We start from the raw sequence: 14,681 nt of genomic DNA on the forward strand, positions 1-14,681 counted from the left end.
AAGGAAGGAAGGAAGGAAGGAAGGAAGGAAGGAAGGAAGGAAGGAAGGAAGGAAGGGGCTTCTTCAGAGGACCCGAGGCAAGAGCAGTGTTGAAGTCCTCTCTGAAGCAGTGGAAAAGGTACCTGTGGGTTGGATGGAGGGGGAGGAATTCAAACTTCATCCTCCTGGTGCTGTGCGGGGCTTTGGCCAAAGGCTGGAGGGAAGGACCCTGGCTCCCTTGTGCTCTCCCTCCCCAAGTGTAGTTTGATTGCAGGTGGAGCCACGTTGCCTTTTCAAATCTGTAACCAGTGAAGCTGGGCTGGATTTTTACATAGCCGATCCAGGGAAAGTGTGTGTGCTACTGCATGGCTCTTTGCCTGGCTTCCTGCCTCCTCCTGTGGTCTCCTCAGTGCTCACTCGTGATCTCCCTCCCCAAGTGCAGTAACTTCCTCCCCAGGCCCCCATCCATTTCTCTCTCTCTCTCTCTCACACACACACACACAGCTGAATAAAGCTATGTAAAAATCCAGCCCAGCTTCACTGATTACAAGTTTGAAAAGGCAATGTGGCTCCGCCTCCAATCAAACTTGAGGAGGGAGAGCACTGAGGAGATCACAGGAAAAGGCAGAAAGCCAGGCAAAGAACCATGCTGTAGCACACACACTTTCCCCCAGCCCCTTTCTTTCAGAAGGCTTGGATCGGCTCCCCTCTTGCTTCTCTGCCTCTCCTCTCACCACAGCCTGCCAGCAGGAGGTGAGTAGGTGGGCTTTGTTGCATTCCAGGCATTTCCCACCCAGACAGCAGGCTGCATTTGCAATGGGGGAGATGTTTGGGAAAGGCAGCAGGGGAATGAAGGGGGATGGCAGAGGAGCTGCTTTCAAGCCATTGGAAAAGATATCCAATCCAACTTGTAATCAGTGAAGCTGTGTGTGTGTGTGTGTGTGTGTGTGTGTGTGTGTGTGTGTTTGAGAGAGAGTGAGTGAGAGAGAGGGAAGGGGGTAGGAGAGATAATCCAATCCAACTTCTGTGTGTGAGAGAGAGAGAGGGGGGGAGGGAGGGGGGGAGGAAGGAGGGGAAGGGAGAAGAAAAGGAAAGAAGGAAACTTCTTTCTCAAAAGAGAAAAACAAATACTGTCTCTTTAAATCAGAACTGAGCATGCCTGGCTGTGAAATTCTGGGAGTTGAAGTCCACAAGTCTTAATAACTTTAAATTGAAAAGATGTAGGAAAGAACAAATTGGTTATATGGTTATATGGTTATATGTTATATGATTTTATGTTTTTGAAGTGCAATATGAGCCTTGTGTTTCTAAAAGGGTTTGGATAATTTCCTGCTTATGAATGGAGCCAAACTTTCTCTAGGGTCATTATCTCACTTCTATCTGGCAAGCATGTGGAATGAGCCTCCGGCAGGTTTGTTAGCAGAAAGAAAGAAAAACAGCACAGCAATTTAGGGCTAGAAGGCTACTAGGAGGTCATCTAGTCCAACCCCCTGCTGCAGCAGGAAACTTTACATTGTATGGATTATTTTGGTGCCTCTAAGAGAGAGGAAAATTGCCAGAAAGGAGAAATAGTTTACTAGGACAAGGCTGCCATGCAGAGGAAGGTAGAGATAGTCCTTGACTTATGACTACAATTGAGCCCAAAATTTTGGTTGCTAAGCAAGAGCATTGTTAAGTGAACACCACATTTTACCCAATCCATGATATCTCCTGGTGAGTGACATCAAGTTGGCCACTCCCACCCGGTCACATGATTGCCAAGCCACTCCCACAAAACAGGCTACACCTACAGAATAGGTCTAAAAAAATTTGAAACCCACCACTGGACTCTGGGTAACCAAAATACAATTAAAACCAACAAATAATAATAGTAATAACACCATAATAGCAGAGTGGCATTCAAAGTTAATCCAATCTAGTTCACAAATATAAAAAACACTCCAATATGGCGACGGTGAGCAGCAGTTTTGAGCTTTGCCCTTTTTTACTCTCTGTTTTTACTCTTTCAGTACTTTTTCCACTTTTAAATTAATTTTTAAATTGCACCACTTGAGAGGTCAGCCTTTTACTCCAGCTTTCTATTCGTTATAATTTAAATAATGGGGAAAAGAAAGAAGAGGCACTCTGCAGTACAGATTTTAACCAAGCCTCTGAAAGCAGCAGAAAAGGGAAGACTATGCAGCGAATAAGCAGACAACTTCAGTGAGTAATTTTGCTCCTCCACCAGATAGATATAGCATTCATAACTCTTTGGAGAGGGATCTGTAGGTGAAAGGAGGATGCCAACAGCTTTTAGAATTTTCTCCCTCCTTGACAGAGGATGCCTTTCTTCCCTGACTCCCACTGTTTATTCAGCAGCTGTGGGGATAATGTGAACCTAAAAAGGGAGAATGTAATGGATTTAATATCTAAGCAATGTCTGCTTACTGTGCAAACAGGAGCTCAAATTTTGATATTTTAATCTCAATCAAAAATAAATGACTCATTAAGAGAGTCCTTTGTAAAGTATACTGAAAACCACCTTAACATAGTAGAAGCAATAAAGAAATATGTTGCTTACACCGATAAACTTCATGAGGCTAACAGGGAATTGAGAGCTGCCCCACCCCTGAGTCTTCCAGAAGAGAAAAGAACAATTGCGATGAGTCTAATTTTCAGGCACGAAAATAGCAGAGGCGAGACAAGTATAATTGTTACTTACAGATCAACCAGATAACCCTGAATATCTCCAATAACAGAGTTAACAGAACATTAAAAAAAACTCAGCCACATTGTTCATTAGTGGTGGATCTCTAGTATTTAATTCAGCCTCTGGTAACTTGCAGTCAAACAGTTGTCACAATTAGATAATTCCAAATATAAAGATCTGTCTTCTTTTGACTTCTTCGAATTCAGATGTGGAATATAGAGTAACAGAGTTGGAAGGGACCTTGAAGGTCATTTAGTCCAACCCGCTGCCCAAGCAGGATACCCCATACCATTTATGATAAATGGCAGTCCAATCTCTTCTTGAAAGCTTCCAGTGACGAAGCTCCACAACTTCCAAAGGCAAGCTGTTCCATTGTTGATTGTTCTCACCATCAGAAAATTTCTCCTTACTTCTAGCTTGAATCTCTCCTTGATCAGCTTCCATCCATTATTCCTTGTCTGGCCGTCAGTGCCTTGGAAAATAGCTTGACCCCCTCCTCTCTGTGGCAGCCCCTCAAATATTGGAACACTACTATCATGTCTGCCCTGGTCTTTCTTTTCACTAGAGTAGCCATGCCAAGTTCTTGCAACCGTTCATCATATGTTTTAACCTTCAGGAAATCATCCAATGGTAATACATCTTTATATTCTGTTCTCTATAGAATTGTTTATCTTTTCTTACAAAAACTTTTCAACATCATCTCCATAGTCTTCACTTATAGCTTATATAAAATTTCATATTATCAATCTAGTGTGTATAAATGCATTATTATCATTGTTAATCATTTATTTGACTATAATTATTATTACTTTATCTTATACATAATACTCAAAATTTAACTAAGTTTAACTTAATTTTTATTGTAACATTTCATTTCATCATCCTGTGTCCTTTCAGTAGTAGTGCAGTCCAATATCTCTTGCCATTTGTAAAGTCTGCATTCTAATTGTTTTCTTAATGTCTTATGTGGACTTCTCTTGGCAACTTGTTGTTCATTGCATATCTTGTAAAGACTCGAAACCCTCCATCTGTTCCTTCCATCAGCTTGCCTTTGGTTATCACTAGTGCTTCAGCCAAAATTACTCTCATTGTTTCTGCCAGATTTTCTCCCTTTTCTTCTTCCATGTTTTGAAGCCTGAGATAGAATTCCACTTCATCAATCTCTCCTTTCAATATTTCACACATATCATTTCCCTCCATTCTCGGTTTGCTGTCAATATCAACCATTTTTCTTATCATTTTGTTCATATTTTTCTGAAATTTTTTGAATACTCTCAAATGTTATCATTTTGTAAATATTCTCAGCTCTTCCCTCCTTTCTGTTCTTTGTTCTATAATCTCAAGTCCCTTTTCAATGTTCTCAGTACTTATTAGTACTTTTTGAATTTCTAGCATAATTATTTGCAATGTTAATTCCTTTTCTTCTTCATGTTGAACCATTTTTCCAGGTTGTAATCACTGCCACTAAAACATCCAAGGATTTTTGCTAGGTTTCAAACAAATTCACTATAATCTTTCAAATGAAGGCTTTCTCTTTACTCCATTCCAGCTACTGATAGTACTTCAAAAGAGCATCTGTATAAACAAAGTGTGCTCTTCCCAGCAAAATCAAGGACTTTGAGATATCAGATATTCAAAGAAAGTAGTGTTTCCAAGCCTCCAGCCTCTAGGTGGCAGTGTTACTTCTTTTTCCTCTGCTTTTACCCCTCTCTTTGTTCCGAGTTTAAGAAAAAAAATGTTTAAAAGGTAAAATTCAACCGAGCATTGAAAGAGATTCTTGATCCACAAATACAAAAAGGAAGGAAAAATAGAAGAACGAAAAAAGAGACCAGTCCAATTTAAAAAGTAAGAGGCATTTGTAAGAATTCCATCCATAAAAAACAAAGTTAAAGAAAGATAGATAACACACTAATTTTAATATAGGCTTAATCCGCCGCTTGCTCTCTTCTGTCTTCAATTTTAATTTTACTCTAAGTCTTTTTGGGTGTTCTCTTCTCTAATAAAATTTCTCTGTAAAATTTTTCTCTTTCTTCTGCTTTCTTTCTGTTCAGAGGCTGTCCCAACCTTCTGCAGCTTCAATGGCTGCTTCTCTTGTAGCTGAAAAAAAAAGAGCTTCTCCTGGATCGATCAGGGGCTGTGTGATGCCCCTGAGATCAACAGGACGTGCTGTTGCTCCTGCCCTCTGCAACATCTTGCCCCGATGTGAGGTTGGCCCCAACCCTCCTATCCTTTTGTAAGGGCCTAAAGACCTGGCTCTGATAGTTGGCCTAAGCCCCAATGGGGAATAGCACAATGGAGGTGGTTGATCAGGTAACAACAGATCCCACGTCCCCCATTCTGCCTCTGGTCTCCCCATGTGTCCTTGGTTTTTAATTCTTGCTTTTAATTTAGCTATGTTTGTATGTATACAGTATGTATACTGTATTTAGCAGTGACGTGCGGTGAGGTTTATGGCTGGTAAGGCACTGACACAGGAGTTTCAAATTTTTTTAGACTTGTGGACTTCAACTCCCAGAATTCCACAGCCAGGCATGCCCAGTTCCAATTTAAAGCAACAGCATACCGCCCCCCATTCCCCTGCTGCCTTCCGATCTGAGCCTTTGATTGCAGGTGGAGCCACGTTGCCTTTTCAAACTTGTAATCAGTGAAGCTGGGCTTATATACTTTTATCCAGCTCTGTGTGTGTGTGTGTGTGTGTGTGTGTGTGTGTGTGAGAGAGAGAGAGAGAGAGAGAGAGAGAGAGAGAGAGAGAAAAGGCAACGTAGCTCTGCATGCAATCACAGACCTTTTCCAGCTGTTTCAAAGAGGATTTCAACTCTGCTCTTGTCTGCCATCATGAAAAGAAGAAAAATGTAAAAGGAAAAAGACAAGAGCTGAAGGCTGAGCTACTTGCTGACAGAGTCACCATGTGGATGACTCTGCTTACCTGTTTAAAAAAGCCTCTAAAAATGCCCTCTACAGGAGGCAGGAGAATGACGTGCTTCATTACGTCAAGAATTTTTCGGCTTTTAACCCTCGTTTAGCTCTGCTCGAGTGATCATAAAGTCAGACTAGATGAGGCACCTCGTCCTCCCGCCTCCTCCTGTAGTTTTTCACGGGCTTTTTTAAACAGTTAAGCACTAAGCAGAGTCATCCACTGTGACTCTGGCAGCAACTAGCTCAGCCTTTTTCCTTTCACATTTCTTTTCTTTTCATGAGGACAGTGGTGAGGCTCTGCCTCCCCTGCCTGCATGTCCCTGATATTTAGTATGATACCAGTCACTCTTGACTACATGGTGATCTAGTAGTTAAGGCAGCAGAAGGCAGTGAGTTACAGTTCTTCCTTAGGCAAGAAAGTTGGCTGGAATACCTTGGGCAGCCACCCTCTCCCAGTCCAACCCACCTCAGAGGGTTATTGTTATGGTGGAAATAGGAGGAGGAAGGAGTATTAGGTATGTTTCCCAATATGAGTTATTTATACAATAACAATAAAGATGACAGCTTCTGTAACAGAGACAAATTCCTTGTGTGTCTAATCACACTTGGTCAAATAAAGCTATTCTATTCTGTCTTGTCATGGTTCCATCCTATTCAATACATAAAATCAGAACAAGGTTTCCTATGTTCACTAGTGAAAATAGTTCAAGTATGTTTGCAATGACGCATCCACACTTATCAGCAAAGAGCGAAACTCTACCTTATTTTAACTCTTCTCTTCCCTTAAACTTCACAGAAAGTGTTTGAATGTTCAAACTACCGACCTTCAGAATATCCAGTCTAATCTAATATCTAGTCTAATATCCAGGTACACCCACGTTACACCTATCCTCCACGAGCTGCACTGGCTACCTATTAGTCTCCGAATCCGCTTCAAGGTGCTGGTCGCTACCTATAAAGCCCTACATGGCATCGGACCTGGGTACCTGAGAGACCGCCTCCTGCCGATTACCTCTCTCAGTCCAATTAGATCGCACAGGTTAGGTCTCCTCCGGATTCCATCTGCCAGCCAATGTCGGCTGGCGACTCCCCGGGGGAGAGCCTTCTCTGTTGCAGCTCCGGCCCTCTGGAACGAGCTCCCTGTTGAGATCTGGACCCTTACTACCCTCCCGGCCTTCTGCAAAGCCACCAAGTCTTGGCTGTTCCAGCAGGCTGGGGGGAGCTGAGAAGCATCTACCTCCACGGAAATTGTGAATGTTGGTTTTATTTTTAATATGTTGTCTTTGTCTCGTTTCCCCCCTTTCCCTTGTCTTTTGTGAGCCGCCCGGAGTCCTCCGGGAGTGGGCGGCATACAAGACAAATAAATAATAATAAATAATAATAATCTGTGCTGGTCAACAAATCCTGGAGAGAGCACTTTGCTTTTCAGATCTGAGTATTCTGTGTCTGGGACTCCATTAGGGAAATTTATTAAAACTCACCTTCCAGCTCTTTTCATTTTGTTTTCTCAACAGACAGGCTCAAGAGAATTTTTCAGATGATTTGCTCACCTCTAAGATATCATACAGTACTTCATCAAAGATGTTAATGAAGATGTCATCCTTCACTGACTGCAGACTAGAGATGCTATAGTCACTGTTAGGAGCTCTGTAATGATATTTTAAAACAGATACAGTACAGATCAAAATATAATTTGCAAAATACATCAGCTTGGTTACCTTCTTCCCTATTCTCTAAGACTAACTCAATTTTTATAATGATTTCATCACAATGCAATATCCAATAACCTGTTCCATTAGAAGGGTTAGTAGAGTATTAAAGAGTTCAAAGGTTTGACTCCCACTCCATCAGAATCCCAATCTTTCATTCAGATGTGAACAGAAGCTATCTCATTCAATAAGGGAATGATTAAAAAATGCCCAAAGCTTGAGATGGAATGTGATACACTGGTAGAATCAAGGTCTGGAACACAATGAACTTTTTCTCACGCTTCAGCCATGTTTTCAAACTCAGTTCCTTTGCGGTCTTTTACAGAAATGAAAACTGCTTTTATTTTCAGAAAAATGCTGGGCTATTTTGTTATACCTATTGCTGGGGATTCATCTAAATCAACTGAAATCTTTACACAAAGTTTTTATTTGCCACTTTGTGAGGTACAGAATAAAAATGCTAAATAACAGGGGTAGGTAACGGGGACAAGAAATCTTTCCAAATTTGGTTTAAACTAATGAAGACCAATTCAAAACCCTCCTTCAGAAACCTAAAGGAGAAAAAGAAGAGGAGGAGGAGGAGAAATAATCCAAATGCACAATTTGATCTTGGTCTTTTTGTCCCACCCAATCTAGTTCTACTCCAGTGGAAAGAAGGCTTTATGGGATCCATTCACACCTAAATGGAAGTTCCAATTCTTCACTCCAGTTTGGATTTGACCCTTCTGCGGTGGTCGTCCGACAAACTGTTCGCTGGAAAGAAACCTCTACAAAAGGTCGAACTGAAACCTACAATTAAACAGAACTCAAAGTTTTGATATATTAGATGAGATGCAAAGCTCAGATATGTCAAACTACATTTTCCAACTAAAAGTAGAAACTGTAGATATCTCCAAGCATATTATTAATATCCATTAAAATAAATATATAAATAGTTATTTTTACAGTCATAGATATGGACACTTTCTGGAAAAAATTTCCAGGGTCAACATTTTCTATTTCATGTAAATTTGGCTTTTAAAATAGTATGATATTTTATTGTTTGATTACCTATTCAATACCATTTCTAATGTTCCATGTTTCTTACACTTAACATTAATAAAATTTATCTGAACACCAAATATTTTTTTTAAAAAAATCTTTACATTTAGTGTTTAAAGTTTATAAAACTTTTTCCCCAAATCAAATAACATAGACTATGGATAACAAGATGAATAGGCTAAGTGGAAATATGCTCATTTATAAAGGGAAGTCTCTTGGAAAACATTCTTGAAAGTTTTCAAATTCAAAATTTATCAAAAAGGCTACATCACTATTGATAATTTTCATGAAATGCACATGATCAAAACTCTGTAAGAATATAATGAATACATTCCGTTTAGCCCAATCTGTAAAGGGTATGTTGGTTTATCGGATTCAGGAAGTGGGAATTGTGTTTTTCTCTTCTTCTTTTTTTGGTGGCAGGATTGACCCAACAAAGACACTATTATGATTTCAGGACTAGGCAATAGGAATAGCAGTAGACTTATATACCGCTTCATAGGGCTTTCAGCCCTCTCTAAGCGGTTTATAGAGAGTCAGCATATTGCCCCCAACAATCTGGGTCCTCATTTTACCCACCTCGGAAGGATGGAAGGCTGAGTCAACCCTGAGCCGGTGAGATTTGAACCGCTGAACTGCTGATCTAGCAGTAGCCTGCAGTGCTGCATTTAACCACTGCGCCACCTTGGCTCTTGCCAAGGCAGATGTTAAAATAAACTGAACCCCTCAGTGTTTCACTTGCATTTTAACTTGGCATGTGGGAGACCCAAGTCTATTACTTTCTGATCAATATATGGAGCATTATATGTAAACTGATATTATTTAGCAAGCTACAAAGAAAAAAAGTAGAAAAACCATTTTCAATAAACATACAGTACATTCTTAGGAAAATGTTATTTAAATGCATTGGTAAATAGTATTTAAAATATATTAAAGAGTCCAGTGGACTTAGGCAGCCAATATAATAATTCAATTAGGAATATTTCTTCTTCTACAGCATAAAAGAAGAATATACTACCACTAGAAGCATTAAATCTTTTTTTTTTAGTCTTAACAGCTATATTTATCAATTTCACAGAATGAACCCATCAAGAATAGTGGAATGGTGATCTCTATACATAAAAAAGAATAAGGATATTGCTATTATTCAACTATTTATCTATTTATCCCCTCCAGGTTCATGGCACTGTAAGGTACCTGGCTAAATGTCCAGTCCATACTGTGGTTGGGGCTGTGTGGAGTTGCAGGAGCAACAAACATCTCATTGTAAGCCCACGATGATTTCGATGGCTGCTGAAGTTTGCTTTACAAAAAGATGTAGAAAAAGTCAACAAACTTCCAATAGGATTTGAAAAAAAATAAAACAATGATTTTAAGTACAAATTTTGCAAAAGCGATTATGACATTTGCACAGCAATAAAAATAAATTATTTCCCTTCTTGTTTTTGCTATTTTTTTTCAATTTGCACACATACATTACACCCACCCAAACCCCCAAAACAATTTGGCTCAGCATGAACAAGTACAGATTTACTTCCCCCATACACAGATCTTATTTGTGCTACTTATATACTATACTGCTGATCTCTGTAACAGTTAAAATGTAGTAAATGTGAATAAATTAAAAAACCAACAACGGACTAAAGTTACCACACTACAAATGTCAGTTGTAATAGCAGCGATAATGAAAAATAAAATTAATAATGAAACTAAAATAATATTAATGCCATTTCAATATTTCAAGTGAAATAAGTAAAGATGGCAAGAATCAACTATTAAACTAAATACTCTTCAGAGATGTTTTATCTTACTTCAGTAGGTCCTGGAACAGAAGAGAAAGGTACCAAGCTGGAACCATAACTGGAAAACGTTAGCTCCTATTCTCCCCACACCCTTATTTCACAAAATTTGCTCAGTCTTTTTTTGTCTGTAAAAGGGGTTGTTCAGCTGCTCCTAATCTGAACTGCAAAATCAAATATTTAGCATCTGATGATCTAATCATCAGAAAGGTAACGAAACGTTTTTGATTCTATATAGAATAGGTTTTGAAAAACCCTGGGATATTCACATGATGGTTTGTGGAAATGACCTTGAAATACAGGAGAAAAAGCCACAGTGTAGGCAATGGTTACACAAGAGAGATCTCAGCATACAGCAGGAATGGGGGCCTGGCAATTTCTTGGAAAGGAGTCTCCCTAGTTTCCTGGAAAATGGAAGGATGGGGAAGGGAGAGATGTGCTTTCAGACTTGCAAGCTGCCTTTTGAAGCAGTCTAGATAAGAAATCAACACCATGAGTACTAACACTACTTTTGTTACATGTAGTCTTCAACTTACAACCACAATTGAGTCCAAAATTTCTGTTGCTAAGTGAGATATTTGTTAAGGGAGTTATGACCTGTCTTGCCAGTTATTAAGTGAATCACTGCAGTTGTTAAGTTAGTAACAGAGTTGTTAAGAAAATCTGGCTTCCCCATTGGTTTTGCTTGTCAGAAGGTCACAAAAGGTGATCACATGACCCCAGGACATGGCAATCATCATAAATATGAATCAGTGCCAAGCATCTGAATTTTCATCATATGACTATGGGGATCCCACAATGGACATAAGTTTGAAAAACTAACATAAGTCACTACTGCCAATTACCTCCACTAGACAGATAAGATCGCATAGATTAGGCCTCCTCCGAATCCCATCAACGAGCCAATGTCGCCTGGCGACTACCCGGAGGAGAGCCTTCTCGGTGGCTGCTCCGACCCTCTGGAACGAACTCCCCGTGGAGATTCGTACCCTCACCACCCTCCAGACCTTCCGCACTGCCCTTCAAATCTGGCTGTCCCAGCAGGCCTGGGCCTAAAGACCCTAACCCCACCCGAATGGTATGACTGTTGTGCTTTCTTTTAACAATGTATTATCTTTCATGCTATAACCTGTTTGTCCTCCCCTCCCCCTGAGTTGTGAGCCGCCCTGAGTCCCCTCAGGGAAAAGGGCGGCATACAAATAAAGTATATTCTATTCTATTCTATTCTATTCTATTTTTTCAATACCATTGTAACTTTGGTCATTAAATGAACTGCTGTAAAGTTGAGGACTACCTACCTTGTTTCCCTGAAAATAAGACTCAGCCTTATATGTTTTGGATTGCCAAAATAAGCACCAGGGCTTATTTTCAAGATAGGTCTTATTTTTTTGCGGCCACATTGGAGCAGGAGGCGAGGCGAGGGGGTGGGGGTGGAGGACGAAGTTAAGCAGGGGGAGGTGGTGGAAGGCAAAGCGATGCATCAGTGCCATGGTCACTAAGCAAGGTGATAGGGAGGTGGAGGACAAAACCAAGCAGTGGGAGGGTGAAGGAGAAAGTGATGCAGTGGTGCTGTGACCACTAAGTGAGGCAATAGGTGGAGTGGAGGATGAAGCAATGTACCGGTGCATCAGCACCTAAGCGAGGCAGTGGGGCATAGGTGGGTTGCTACCGGATGAACCGATAGTGGCAATTGCAACTGGGTTACCGAACTGGTAGGAGTGGCAGGCTCGCTACACACCCCAAACCGGTTCTCTGGTCACCGCAGCATGTATTTTTTAACATTTTAAACACCTTAAGTAGGACTTACTTTGGGGCTGATATTTATTGCAGGCATAAACATCGGGCTAGGGCTTATTTTCAGGGTATGACTTATGTTTGGGGAAACACAGTATATAAAGTATTACAATTATTATAAGGTATTATAGCCTCTAAGAACAGAATCTTCCAAATCTAGAAGCACATCCCCCTGTCCTCCACCCTTGCCTTTACTTTCCGGGGAACTAGGAAGGGTGCCTTCTGAGATTTTAACATGCCTTCTTTGGGCTGAGATCTACCATTGCCTTAGCTGCAGCTCTTCTCATTTTCTTACATAACATCACATAACAAGAGAAGGGTTTTTCAGGACCTTTTGGATTATATGCCTGGAGGAATGGAACAAGCACAGTTAAAGCTTTGAAAGGTAAGATACATGGCTATGTAACAATAAAGTACTACTAATTAAAAATGGGGGGGAGGGTAAATACTCCAGTACTGCTATCTAAGATTATGGTCAGCAGGCATATAGACTAAAGCAGTGTGCCCAATACGCCAAAGAACATTGCTAAAAGTTGCTTACCTCCCAGCACACTTCCTAACAGGAAGCTCAAACGCTCTAACAACATTAACCAAGAGTTTTATATCACCATCTGAGAGATTCTGTGCCATTACTTTCTTCCTCTCTTTTCGCCTTGGTTTTAAGGGTCGCTTTGATTCGGCCAGTTTAAACAGGCTGCCACTCAAAACGCTATTTTAAAGAAAAGCAGAGCTACAATATAAAAGTTATGTTGCTACAATTTGTCATGCTAACATTGTGTAAATAGCTATAATTTCTAAACAAAACAATAATAATTCTACAAAACACACTGGATTTGGATATCGATCTCAAAACCAACCATCTACATAGAAGTAAGAATGCAAGTTGACATACCCTGGGCCAGTAGAACTTAAACAGAAGGCAGAGCAGAACAAAAAGAAAAACCAAAAGTGAAATGAAGTTCAGTGGATGCATAAACAAAAAACGATAAAAAAAATGCATTCATGCAATAAGCTAGATCAACTGAAAAGCTTACAAAAACTCAAAAAAAAATAAGGTTAAATTTCACTATCAATTACATTTCTCAGATTGAAAAGTTCAACACCATGGCCAATTTTTCTCTTAGCAAGTAAAATCAGGAAATATATATTCTAATACCAGGATGCCAGATATTGATTGCTTTCCCAAACTCCTGTAAATTCTACTGGGTCAATCTTGATGCTGAAATTAGAGCAAAAGCTACATGAGCCACGGTGGCACAGTGGTTAGAGTGCAGTACTGCAGGTTACTTCTCTGACTACTGGCTGCCGGCTGCCTGCAATTTAGCAGTTCAAATCTCACCAGGCTCAAGGTTGACTCAGCCTTCCATCCTCCGCAGGTAAAATGAGGACCCAGAATGTTGGGGACAATATGCGGACTCTGTAAACTACTTAGAGAGGGCTGTAAGCACTGTAGTAGTAGTAGTAGTAGTAGTAGTAGTAGTAGTAGTAGTAGTAGTAGTATAGTATTTATTATCAATGTATAAAATAAATACAAAAATGGTATATAAGTCTAAGTGCTATTGCTTTTGCTATATAGTCCTTATCGTACAACCATAATTGGGATCCATATTTCTTCTGTTGCTAAGTAAAACGGTTGTTAAGTAACTGCCTGATTTTGCCATGGGTGTTAAGCAAATCACTGTTGTTAAGTGAGTTAAGTGTCTATTAAACAAATATTGCTGATTTGACTTTGCTTGTCAGAAACCAGATAAGGAGGTTGCAGATGGCCAACACATGATTTTAGGATGCTGCAACCATTGTAAATACATACCAGTTGCCAAACACCTGAATTCTGACCACATGACAATGATTGAAAATGCAAGGATTGGTTGCAAATCTCTTTTTTCAGTGTCACTGTAACTTCGGACAAACACTACATGGATAATGGTTGCAGTAATTGGGTATGTCTAGTCTAATGAAAAAAGGACTAGGGATGACATGATAGCAGTGTTCTAATATTTGAAGGGCTGCCACAAAGAAGATGAGGATCAGGGATGGGTTTCAACTGGTTCGCGGCGGTCCCCGCGAACCGGTTGGTCGGCGAACCCAGAAGTAAGTAACTTCCGGGAACGGCGAAGGGCCCAGCCGCCCGCCCGCGCTCCTTACCCAGTTTTGACGAGTTCTGCACTTCCACGCATGCGCATGATGCATACAGCGCCTGCACGATCCTCCAGGAGCAGCTGGAGCATCGCACAGATGCTAGTACGCATGCGTGCACTGCGCGCGTGCACGAGGACGCCGCCGGCCCCGTTCCACCCCTGATGAGGATCAACCTATTTTCCAAAGCACCTGAAGGCAGGACGAGAAGGAATGGATGGAAACTAATCAAGGAAAGAACCAACCTAGAACTAAGAAGGAATATCCTGACAGTGAAAACAATTAATCAGTGAAATGGCTTCCCTTCAGAAGTTATGGGTGCTCCATCACTGGAGATTTTTTAAGAAGAAATATATTTGAATATAAGTAGTTCAGGTTGGTAATTGGGCTGTTGGTCTGAGGTCCGAGCTTGGGAATTTGGTTGCAAATATTTCATCACCATTCAAGGAGACATCATGAGTGTGCTTTGAATTGTGCTCTCTGTCAGAGCACTGATCTTTATGTGATGCAAATTAGTGTGGATGTTGTTTGTTCAGCTACTTGAGTCATGGTCAGACTTCAGACTGTTAAATTGGCTCACTGTTGTTACTGAGGCATGGTCTTTGGTTTTAAGTATCT

The 14,681-nt window shown here is 40.5% G+C and overlaps 1 protein-coding gene across 3 annotated transcripts in view; it reads right to left on the reverse strand.

The window, feature by feature from the left end:
- Window positions 1–14,681, reverse strand: part of CC2D2A (coiled-coil and C2 domain containing 2A) — a 93,182-nt gene that overhangs the window by 19,010 nt on the left and 59,491 nt on the right. For all 3 annotated transcript variants that reach the window (XM_087724630.1, XM_087724631.1, XM_087724629.1), the window contains 4 exons: window positions 12,469–12,636; window positions 9,532–9,637; window positions 7,973–8,082; window positions 7,135–7,231 (listed from right to left, as the gene is read on the reverse strand). In XM_087724630.1, coding sequence (XP_087580756.1) covers window positions 7,135–7,231; window positions 7,973–8,082; window positions 9,532–9,637; window positions 12,469–12,636 — 481 coding nt within the window. The remainder of the gene's footprint in view (window positions 1–7,134; window positions 7,232–7,972; window positions 8,083–9,531; window positions 9,638–12,468; window positions 12,637–14,681) is intronic.

Source organism: Thamnophis sirtalis, unplaced genomic scaffold, assembly GCF_051295495.1.
Source record: "Thamnophis sirtalis isolate CommonGarterSnake01/CBP01778 unplaced genomic scaffold, rThaSir2_p1.2 scaffold_10, whole genome shotgun sequence".
Classification (NCBI taxonomy): Eukaryota; Metazoa; Chordata; class Lepidosauria; order Squamata; family Natricidae; genus Thamnophis; species Thamnophis sirtalis.